At 37.3% G+C, this 11,125-nt stretch overlaps 1 protein-coding gene across 3 annotated transcripts; it reads left to right on the top strand.

Annotated features, from left to right (window-relative positions):
• Nucleotides 1-3,048: 3,048 nt before the first annotated feature.
• LOC137725883 (TMV resistance protein N-like) lies at nt 3,049-9,835 on the top strand. 3 transcript variants are annotated; one of them, XM_068464715.1, is made up of 10 exons: nt 3,049-3,198; nt 3,314-3,401; nt 3,549-4,116; nt 4,346-5,438; nt 5,545-5,820; nt 5,916-7,133; nt 7,259-7,899; nt 7,994-8,078; nt 8,241-8,879; nt 8,957-9,835. In XM_068464715.1, exons 3-10 carry the CDS (start codon nt 3,611-3,613, stop codon nt 9,491-9,493), a joined length of 4,995 nt encoding a protein of 1,664 aa, XP_068320816.1. In that variant the 5' UTR covers nt 3,049-3,198; nt 3,314-3,401; nt 3,549-3,610; the 3' UTR covers nt 9,494-9,835. The 3 variants fall into 3 exon arrangements, with proteins under 3 accessions (XP_068320816.1, XP_068320815.1, XP_068320817.1); XM_068464714.1 differs by having other exon boundaries at nt 3,536-4,116; XM_068464716.1 differs by lacking the exon at nt 3,314-3,401 and having other exon boundaries at nt 3,536-4,116.
• Nucleotides 9,836-11,125: the final 1,290 nt, after the last annotated feature.

The following is an 11,125-nucleotide window of genomic DNA, read 5'->3' as shown; positions in this document are numbered from 1 at the left end:
TAAAAACTTCTGCCAATGTACTGTGGGCATTCATTACCCACCAAACTTTTCAACAAGTGTAGATTTTTCTTGAGATTTTGTTCCTTTCTTGACTGGTAGATAGTGAATGATATATATATATATATATATATATATATATGAAGAATGAAAGAAAGTGGATGAGGGTTGCACTGTGTGCTCTCTTTTCGGTCAAGAAGAATCCTGAAGTATCCCCCATTGAATCGGATTCAGAAACTTCGAATTACTTATATCATTGCCAAATTGGTGAAACCAATGAATTCCTACTGGTACCAGATAACTGTAGGAATCTGTTTGGACCCGATTTTACAATATCGGCCTGAGTAATCGAAACCGTTAAATAAGTGGTTTCTAGACCGTTGGATTTCATATTTTTCTAGATATTACTATTGAATTTTCGTAGTAATTATTAGTAGTGGTGATAAAGTCTATCCTCATAACAAGTTCAAGTCCCATCATGATTCTTATCTCTCAGTAAATACTTCATAAGTACTCCCGTTAGATTGGCTACACAATAATTAAACTCCACAACTCCTATTATATCAAGGATCTCAGATTCCTTCAACCACACAACTCACATAATGAGTTTATGTGTAATTCAAGAAACCTAGTTGTTATCTCATTGTCATTCACACATAGTCTAACAAACAAACTCAAAACTGGGTTTATGGTGGTGAAGACATGTAGATAATGGTGGTTTTGATGTTCAACAAGCTGAAATTTTTGGCGATGATGGTGATTTGTTTCACAGGAGAAAGAGAGAGCCAAAGAGAGTTAGAGAGTTAGAGAGAAGAGCTACGGAAGAAGAAGAAAAAGAAAGAGAAAGAGTGTTCCAGAAAAGTGGGGGTGGCCCCACGTGGCACTCATTCAATGGTCAGACCAAAATACCACGTGTTTCAAATGACGAATTACCAAAATGCCCTCGACGTTTAAAGGTTCGTAGAATCTTCGTTATAACTCCAAATTATATTCTGCTTGCGCCCACACGTCCGTAGCGACTAGTACTACGAGGATACGCCAAGAAAATGAGTCGTATATGACATGACACAGTAGTCAACAAAAGTCAACGCATTTACCTCGAAGGGCATCTTCGTAAATTCACTTATTAAAATTATAAAAAATCGTAAAATTGGGAACGGGTCGTTACAATTATTTTGAACTCATAAATTTCAATAATATGCGAATTTTTTTGGATTTTATTCAAAATAGATTAATTTCCATCAACGACAAGGAAAACTGAATCCTCTTCAACTTCGACGTAAATTATTTTCTTTCTTGTAATTGTGTGGCAGGTAAATTTTTTCTTGTGTATGCTACTGCGATATTTCAGTTACTTTGATGAGCTTAATTTGTCAAAAACAATAACCCACAAATGCATAAAGAAATATAGACCATGTTTTATTTGTTTAGTTGAAGCCTGAAAATATGGTACATGTTAGAACTAATCAAAGCTATTATATTTCTGTAATGTTGGAATGACGAAGCACACTTTGTCTCATTGCAGCAAAGTTGGCGTCTAAACAAAAAAGAAAGAGGAGATGGATGGCAAGAAGCATCGGAATCCGTGGATTATGGTTTTTGCCATGAAGGTTCGACCGTGGGTTTAGATAAACTACACCCACTTGCACTCCTTCAAGCTCAATAAAATTGACTTGTGGAACAGAATTAATTAACATTAAGTAGTTGTTTGTTTCTCTTGTGGGGTTTCCCCGAGCGAAAATTTATCGTTTATAATCAAAATTTAGCTTTTAAATTTATAAATGTCAATTTTTATAAAATTTTCAAATCTAGCCAAAATCTCACATTAATATACCAAATTACCCTTCTAATTAAAAAACCACACACCAAAGAGATGTGCTTTTTCTGTCCAATTTAGGGTTCCATATTGTAATTCGAAAATATTGAAAGAGATATGGTATTTGTTCTCAAATTCAATTCATAATTGACAAACTTACAACCAAGACCATGAAGAAAATTACACAAAAATACAATTTATGTATGTTTTTGTGTAAGATTCAATTGGTATTTTGCATAAACTTTCAAGGAAATTGCCATTGCACGTTCTCATGGCATTTTGCACATTTGTTGGATCACCGAAATCAGATTAGCTATTTAATTAAGAGATGGATATTGAGCATGAAAGGCATGCACAGTCCAGCAATTATAATGCGTTTGGATCCTTTTGATTTAATGGTCGTTTCCATAGCTCCCATCTGTTCTAATAATTTAATTTATTCTTTGAACTTTATATTCGTGGTAGAGCTCTTCAAATTTTATATTTAGGGTAGACAAGTAGAACGTGTTTCCATCTTCACAATGGTGCAGCTGACGTACGTTCACGGTTCATGGTGTCTTCCTTGTTCAACCATGGTTGTAACTAATATACATTCATGCGTGTCTAGTTTACCACTCCCAAGACCTCATCAACAATGACACAAGATTTGAAAGGGTTTTTGACATAATTAGGTGTAAATTTTAAGGACAACTGGGTCTATTCAAGTGAAATTTTGGCTATATTTGAAATATTTTATAAAAACTGACATTTTTAAATTTGTATGCTAAATTTTGACTATATACAATAAATTATCTTCCAAAGCAGTGCTCTCAATTGAACTGTGAAGGCTACTTGCGTGTCATAAACTACCAAATCTTCATCCTCTAATTAACACCCAATTTGTACTTTTCAGGCCCAATAATTCTGTAGACTTGAAAATAAGATTTTTCATGAGCTTTTTTTTCATTTTTGTTGACTGATAGAAAGTGAATGTTATCGATACGATTTTTATAACTAACAATATAGGAATAAAAATATTTAAAAGTACTTAAAAATAATTGCTAAATAACAAAATAATTGTAGTATAAACGGCTATACAAAATTTGATGCGAATAAATTGTATTTAAAACTAACTCTAAACTAACCATTTAAAACAAGAGTTTAATCGATTTGGAACTGTGAATTAAATAAAGAAAACAGAAAATAAAATAATTGGAATTGACATTTAAGTGAAAGTAGAAGAAAGTGAAGAAAAACGCATCCGCTTTTTGCTTTTTCGGGGAAGGGGAAAGCCACTATCAGGCATTTGAACGAGTTTCATTTTCCAGTTTTGACTCTCTCACTTGGAGCTGTGAGAGTCGTCCCAGTTAGCGAGGTCAGTCAGACTCCTTGTCCTCCAACAACATGTAATATTTCTAAGTCTTCTCTTGAATTTTGATTCATTAAACTCTTTACATGGTCTTGATCATCTCTTTTTACAGATTTTTTTTTCCTCATGTTATTTGGCTAATTTTGATTTAGGGTTTGGGAAAGTTGAAGGGGATGATGAGAGGTTTTGATCTGAAGAAGAATATCAATACCAAAACTAAAAGAGGGATGTAACAATTAGGTAGATTCTTTGTTCGATGCACTTTTTTTCCTGCTCTGCTGCTTCAAACTTCACATTAACTTCTTTCAAAAAGCTTTCTGCGATGATTTATCATTTGTTCAGAGTAAATGCAAAGTGTTAACACCCACTTTCAGTGTTTCTGATCAGATTCTGCAAAGACCCTTCTGTAATCTTCACCATAGCCAAAGTGGTAACCTTCCACACCTTCAATGATCAGCCAAACAGATATTCCTTCGTCTTCTTATGGGTCTCCTCCGACTCCTCAATGGACATACGATGTGTTCCTCAGTTTCAGAGGCAAAGACACCCGCATAAATTTTGTAGACCATCTGTATACTTCTCTGAATCAGAAGGGAGTGTTTGCATTCAGAGGTGCTGAACAACTTGAGAGGGAAAAACCCATCTCGCCAGAACTCTTGAAAGCAATTGAAGAATCAAGATATGTAATTGTTGTTCTTTCAAGAAACTATGCCTACTCAACATGTTGCTTGGATGAGCTTGCAAAGAGTGTTGAATGCACGAAGGTGATGGGGCAGACAATACTCCCAGTTTTCTATGACGTGGATCCATCTGAGGTACGAAAACAAATGGGTAATTTCGGGAAAGCCTTCTCCAAGCATGAAGAAGCCTTTAAGGATAACACTGAGAAGGTGCGTACGTGGAGGGATGCACTTACCGAAGTAGCTGATCTCTATGGATGGCATTTACAAGATGGGTAAGGTTACCGATCTCCTTGTAGCACCGTAAAACTTTATTCTTTTCTTTTTGTTTTTTACAAGAAAATTGCAGAGGAGGTATACCAAAGAACTTTTTCTTTTTGTTCTTGAAACAAAGAAGAAAGAACATACAAAATTTAACATTTTGTTATCTTTTTATTTGGTTGAGTGGCGCTGACAAAACTTCAATGAGAGGATTATTTATTCGTTGTTTGTTTGTTTTTTCAGATATCAGTCGAAAATTATTGAAGATATTGTGAGATATATTTTCACTAAAGTAAATCAAACAATTTCAAGTATACATACGGATTTAGTTGGGATGGATTCACGTGTAAATGAAGTGATTTCTTGCTTAGACACGGGGTTGAACAATGTATGCATGTTAGGGATTTGGGGGATGGGGGGTATGGGTAAGACAACCATTGCTGAAGTAGTTTTTGATAGGATACGTTCTCAGTTTGAAGCTTACAGCTTTCTTGCCAATGTTAGAGAGGTAACTGAGAAACAAGGTCTAGTCCATTTACAAAAGCAACTTCTTTCAGATATCCTGTTTGAGAGTAATGTAGATGTACATAATGTCCATATGGGGATGAAAAAGATAAGACAGAGACTAAGTACTAGAAGGGTTCTTGTCATTCTTGATGATGTGGATCAATTAAAACAATTGAAAGCATTGTGTGGTCATCATTGGTTTGGTTCAGGGAGTAGGATCATAATAACATCAAGGAATGAGCATTTGCTTTGCACATATGGAGTAGATAAAATGTATAAGGTGAAGCCGTTAACTGATGCTGAAGCTCTTCAGCTCTTTTGTCAGAAAGCATTCAAGAAAGACCAGGTCGGAGATGACTTTCTCAAGCTATCAAAGAATGTTGTAGAATACGCTAATGGCCTCCCATTAGCTATTGAAGTTTTGGGTTCATTCCTCTTTGGTAGAAGCGTAGAAGTATGGTCAAGTGCTTTGGATAGACTTAAAGAAAATCCAGACAGAAGAATTACTGATGTGCTTAAAGTAAGTTTTGATGCTTTACAAGATGTAGAAAAGAAAGTATTTTTGGACATTGCATGTTTCTTTAAAGGGGAGGATAAAGATCGCGTTACAAGAATACTGGAAAGTAGTTGTGGCTATTGTCCAGACATTGATATAGCAGTTCTCATGGAAAAATCTCTACTAACTCTATTTGGAAGAAAATTGTGGATGCATGACTTGATTCAAGAATTAGGTTGGGAGATTGTTCGTCGTGAATGCTGTGAAGAGCCGGGCAAACGTAGCAGGCTGTGGCTTCCCAAGGATGTCATCCATGTATTTGTAAACAATGAGGTAATATATTATTACAAATATAGATTCAAAGATTACTAAAACGAATTTATCATCTTTGTATTTTCTATGTCCTTGTACTGCAACTAATTTCCTTCTTTTTTGTTAGGGAACAATTGCAGTGGAAGGTATATTCTTGAATCTACCAAAACAAGAGGTGGTTCACATAAATGTTGACCCGTTCTCAAAGATGTGCAAGCTAAGATTGTTAAAAATTAGTAATGTGTACTTTCCTGGACCCATCAGATACCTTTCTAATGAGTTACAACTGCTGGAATGGCATGCATTTCCTTTTAATTCTTTGCCATCAAACTTTCAATCAGATAAGCTAGTGGAACTCCGCATGCATTCAAGCCGTATCAAACAAGTATGGAGGGGAAATAAGGTAAGATTATGTCTTTGTGCGTGCTAATATTTTGAAAAATATTCATATCAACGTATTATTTATTTCACTTTATGGTAATTTCTATATTGTACCAGCGCTGGAGCATGCTAAAGTTTATCGATCTAAGTGATTCCGTGTACTTGATTGCAACCCCAAACTTCGTTGAGGTTCCAAATCTTGAGAAGTTGGTGCTTCAAGGTTGTACAAGATTGGTTGAGGTTCACCCATCCCTGGGATTTCTCAAAAACCTTATCTTGTTGAATATGAGAAACTGCAAATCCATTGAGAGCCTTCCACCTTTCATCAGTTTGGAATCTCTTAAAACTTTAACTCTCTCTGGTTCTTCAAGACTCGAGAGGTTTCCTGAAATTGAAGGAAATATGAAAAGCTTGTTGGAGCTTCATCTAGATGGAACTGCCATTGAAGAATTACCTCCATCAATCCAACGTTTGACTGGTCTTACATTGATGAATTTGGGAGGCTGCAGAAACCTTTTCCGTCTTCCAAGTTCCATTCAGTATTTGACGTCTCTGAAAACGCTCATTCTAACAGGTTGCTCAGAACTTGATGACATACCTGAGGATTTGAATTGTGTGGAATATCTTGAGGACCTTGATATAAGTGGAACTGCTATAAGAGAATCATCATCCATTGCAGCTATGAAAAATCTAAAGACTCTATCCTTCCAAGGATGTAAAGATCTACCTTCAAAATCATGGCATTCTCTCTTTACTTGTTGGTGGTGGGGTAGAAAGGGAAATGCTCCTGTGAGCTTGTTGCTGCCTACTTCGTTCTCTGGTTTAACTTCTTTGACGAGCCTAAACTTAAGTGATTGCGATCTGATAGATGGAGCAATACCTGATGATCTTGGCACCTTAATTTCCCTAAGGACATTAGACTTGAGTGCTAATAACTTTGTGCACTTACCCGAAAGCATCGGCCAACTATCAAAGCTTGAATCTCTCAAATTGAGGAATTGTAGTAGGCTTCAGTCACTGCCTAAGAAGCTTCCATTAAGTGTTCGACATGTGCCCGCTGATGATTGTACATCACTGATAGATTTCCCAGATCAATTCAAAGTATGGACCTCAGATGTTTCTGGAATGACTACAATCAGTGCCCTCATTTCATCCAAGCATCAAGAATCTTCTACTTCATCACCGCCTGACCCAAAACATACAAGGACATGGACTTCATCAACTGTCCCAGGGCGTAGTTTCTTTAGTTTTGACCCCATATCAGATAAACTTCAACAATGGAAACCTGTTCATGATCTTTCACTGCCAAATCAAGTGCTGCAAAAAGACATTGAAGTCTCTCTCTCACTCTGTCTCACACGCACACATACCCACAAAAAAATGTCGAGCATATTTTCGCTATGCTAAGTATCTGTCTTTTTCTATAACTAATCATAATCCTTTTCTGTTTTATGTTACAGCTATTCGATTATAAGTCATGTTCCATAAAGTCTTGTGATTATCAAAATGAAATTCCAAAGTGGTTCAACAACATAGCTACCAGAGATTTCATATCAATCCCGGTGCCTCCAGATTTGAAAAATGATAAGAAGTGGATGGGCGTTGCTATTGTTTTCTTGGTGAAGCGAAAACCTGGTGTCTCCCAGATTGAATCCGATTGTGCTTCTGATTACTTCTACAAATGCAGAGTGGAAACTGAGGAATTTCAACTGGAACCATACCTCCTTGACTGGAGACATCTCAACTCAGTTGAATCAAATTCTGAGTTACTTTGTGCTTTCTATGTACCCTGTGTATGCTTTCCAAGGATGTTAAATGAATCTTTTGTGATTGGGTCTGTATTTGAAACCAACAACCCGTGCATGGAGGTCCAGAAATGTGGGATTCATCTAATTTATGAGCAAGATGTAGAAAAGCTTATCCAAACATTCATACCACATAGTTTTGGTATTGGAGGGCGGCAGCAGCTACAACAACAAATACCTGTGCTGTCCGAACAAAGTCAACAAATGATCCCTTCTGAGCCCTCCAATTTGAATGAAGTTGGTAAAGCTACATCAGAGCTTGGATGGTTTAGTCTAGAGAATGACATTTTGAGATGGTAGAGTTTAATTTCTGAAAACTACATTATTAGCTGCGTTAAAAATTTAAAACTTCATTCTTCATTTAACGTTGGAGTTCTTTGATATATGCAGGGAGAAATTTATTCCAACTTGCGAAGAAGGTTCCACAGTTCTGTTGAGAAGGAACATTGAATCTGTTCTTCCAAGATACCTGGAGGTCTCTCTCTCTCTCTCTCTCTCTCTCTCTCTCTCTCTCTCTCACTCTCACTCTCTCTCTCTCTCTCTCTCTCTCTCACTCTCACTCTCACTCTCACTCTCTCTCTCTCTCTCTCTCTCTCTCTCTCTCTCTCTCTCAACACATTGTTTCTGCATTCTCCAGGGACTAAACCATAGGTACCAAAACTATGATTTTTCTTTAAGTGGTTCCCCAGCATGGTTCAACACTGAAGTTGGGACTTCTGTGACAATCGAGCTGCCTCAGAATCTGCACAAGAGTAAGAAGTGGATGGGGTTTTCTCTATGCGTATCACTTGCAGTGGAACACCAGCACATCGTAAAAGAGGATCAGTATCATGGTTCTTGTCGACTCGAAATGGGTAAACATTATGTGAATCTGTCCCTAAACTTTGAGTCCGTGATATCTGATAAACATCACCTTTTAATTGTTTACATTCCACGAGCAATTATTCCCGAACTGTTCACTCAAACATCATCAAGGAAAATCTGCCTTTCCTTTATTACCTATAGACCTGCTTTAAAGGTTAAGATCTGTGGGCTCCGGATTTTATACAAGCAAGATTTACAAGGATTTGTCCAGACAATCATACAATGTATATTAGGCAGTTCAGACACCCTCTTTGAATATTATAATGAATTGGTGGTAAAACATTGGATAAACTTAATTCTGGAGCAAAATCACAAAGTCCTCACAGAGGAAAAACATAGTCCCCAAGAATGCGATCACAGTAATCCACACGAAAGAAAGTTCCAGTTGTTCTCTCAGAATATCAGAAACTGGGTATGTCTCTCTATCTCTCTCTCTCTCTCTCTCTCTCTCTCTCTCTCATATCTCACATTTAGAAATTTTCTCTACAGGTCGGGTCTGACAATCACTTTGCATTGAAGCTCGCTGGAATTGAATTTCCGAAGTGGTTCTTGAATCCGAATAAAGGTGACTCTGCACAAATCGAAGTGCCTCAAAATTTGTACTATGATGGTAATTGGTTAGGGATTGCTCTATCTGTTTCTTCATCGATCCATGAACATCCAAACATCATCAATGACACTCCGGATTCAGAGTTTGCTCGTGAGCTCATTTGTGATCTTACCCCTGAGGTTGATTGTGACAATAAGATCCGTTTTACATTCGATACAGATAAAGACATGTGGTTGTATGCGCATGATTTGATTTGGTTTGTCTATATACCGCGTGCTCTGTTTCCTGAATCGTGGAATCAATTGAATCTAGTCAGTGCAACTTTTGGGTCCGACAGCCCGGGCTTAGGACTGCATGAATGTGCCATTCGTCTAGTATTCAAGGAGGATGTTGAAGAGCTTGTACAAACATTGACCGTCAGCGAGTTATCTGCAAACTGCGACCATTGCAAGGAAGCTGCAGAATATGGTAAATAGTAGTACCAACTGGACACGATTAATACTGGTCCCTTGCCAAGGACGATGGCAAACGTGTTGTGATTGGCCTTTTACTCGTTGCACCCAGAAAAAATCGACAATGAAGTTGTAGGCGGAAGTATATGCATTGACAGGAAGCAATTAGGAAGAAGAGTTTGATTTGAGTGCTGTGTCATCAGGTGAGACGTGGGTTGATATTTGCTTTGGTTTGTTTATGTTCAAGGTTTGCAAAGCCATGAGCGGTTATTATTATAAGTACGTTGAAATTAGACATGGTGAATTTGTTTCAATAACTGCCAAATAACTTGAATAGTGGAGTGGATTTGTTTGGAAACCTTGCCACTATTTGTGTGTAGAATTTGGGCTAAAATTTTGGAGTCTCCTTGGGTTGATGTTATGTTTTAATTGTAGTCAAACAACCCAAATAAGTGTTTGTTTTCTATCACGTCCATCCATTCGAGGTGCAAAAACAAGCAGGTAGTTTAAAGAAAGCTTGTTTTACAGCATGAACAAGCATTTCAAGGCAATGTAGAAAAGCTCAAGTATCCAATCTCTCTGGATCGCAGTTGGTAGATGGGTACGAAAACGCCCAAAAGTTTGGTCTTTCTTTTCTTTTTACAACAAAAAATGAAATGTCTGCTACTTGTTAGAACCTAGCTCCACATCTTCAATGGCTGCACACAGAGAGAGAGTATAACAAAAGAACAAAACTATTTCATTGACTGTTGAGCTTTCCTTACAATTTGCTATTTGTAGGATATTTCCAACTAACCAAGAGCATTTCTAATTTGCTATTTGTAGGATATTTCCAACTAGCTGGGTTACACCAGAGAAGAAATATATACGTAACACACCGACACTAGTTGTGGCTAGTGAAGTTATCGACACTAATTTCGCCAGTGAGGCTGGGGGTGTGTCATAAATATCCGCAACTGTTTCTTCTGGCCATAGAGTCCACATACCCGTGTTGTGTGTATGTGTTGTATGATAACCCACTAGATAAGCACCGAAAACATATCTCAAAAACCCATATCTAATCATCGGAGCTCAAAAGCTCAAAGCCTCATCTCATAAATCCAACATAAATCATATTTGTAAATCCATATAATTTCATATACAAAAATCCAATAATTCATAACCTTTAGTAAAACGTAAATTTGATAAGTCATAACTATTTCGTAAAAGCAATTTAAATAAATCATAATTTCTCCGTAACCATAATTATAGAAATCCGTAAAACATATTATAAAACATACTAAATTCATGAAATATGAAATGCATGCAAGACTAATATTTTATAAAAGTATGCAATTTGAGAAGGGGTCCACTCACAAATATTTTGTTTCCAAGGAGCTGCTCAAACTAAAGAGGACGGTGTCACTTCCCATCGATGCTCCTAAACACAAATAGAGACCATTTAATAAAACTCCACTAAAACGTTAGAATTTGGGAAAACGGACAACTGATTCGGATTCGGCACATTGAAAACCCTAAAAAGGGACCTTGGGTTCCCCCACGTGCCGCCACGGGGGGGGGGGGGGGGGTGGCGGCCTGAGAGGCCAAGCGTCGAGATGGGTCGTCAAAAAGGTCGTAGAAAAATTCGCTTGTGCCGCTGTGGAAGACGGTGGAGCA

This window comes from Pyrus communis, chromosome 2 (assembly GCF_963583255.1).
Source record: "Pyrus communis chromosome 2, drPyrComm1.1, whole genome shotgun sequence".
Taxonomy (NCBI): Eukaryota; Viridiplantae; Streptophyta; class Magnoliopsida; order Rosales; family Rosaceae; genus Pyrus; species Pyrus communis.
The sequence above is the reverse complement of the archived record's forward strand: the minus strand, read 5'-3'. Positions and strand labels throughout refer to the sequence as shown.

What these genes read in the sequence shown, in the direction of transcription:
- LOC137725883 (XM_068464716.1), top strand. Translation starts at nt 3,611, where the DNA reads ATGATCAGCCAAACAGATATTCCTTCGTCTTCTTATGGGTCTCCTCCG. An exon ending in ATGTATTTGTAAACAATGAG is followed by an intron (nt 5,439 to 5,544) that starts GTAATATATTAT and finishes CTTTTTTGTTAG; the next exon opens with GGAACAATTGCAGTGGAAGG. An exon ending in CTCAGAATATCAGAAACTGG is followed by an intron (nt 8,880 to 8,956) that starts GTATGTCTCTCT and finishes TTTTCTCTACAG; the next exon opens with GTCGGGTCTGACAATCACTT.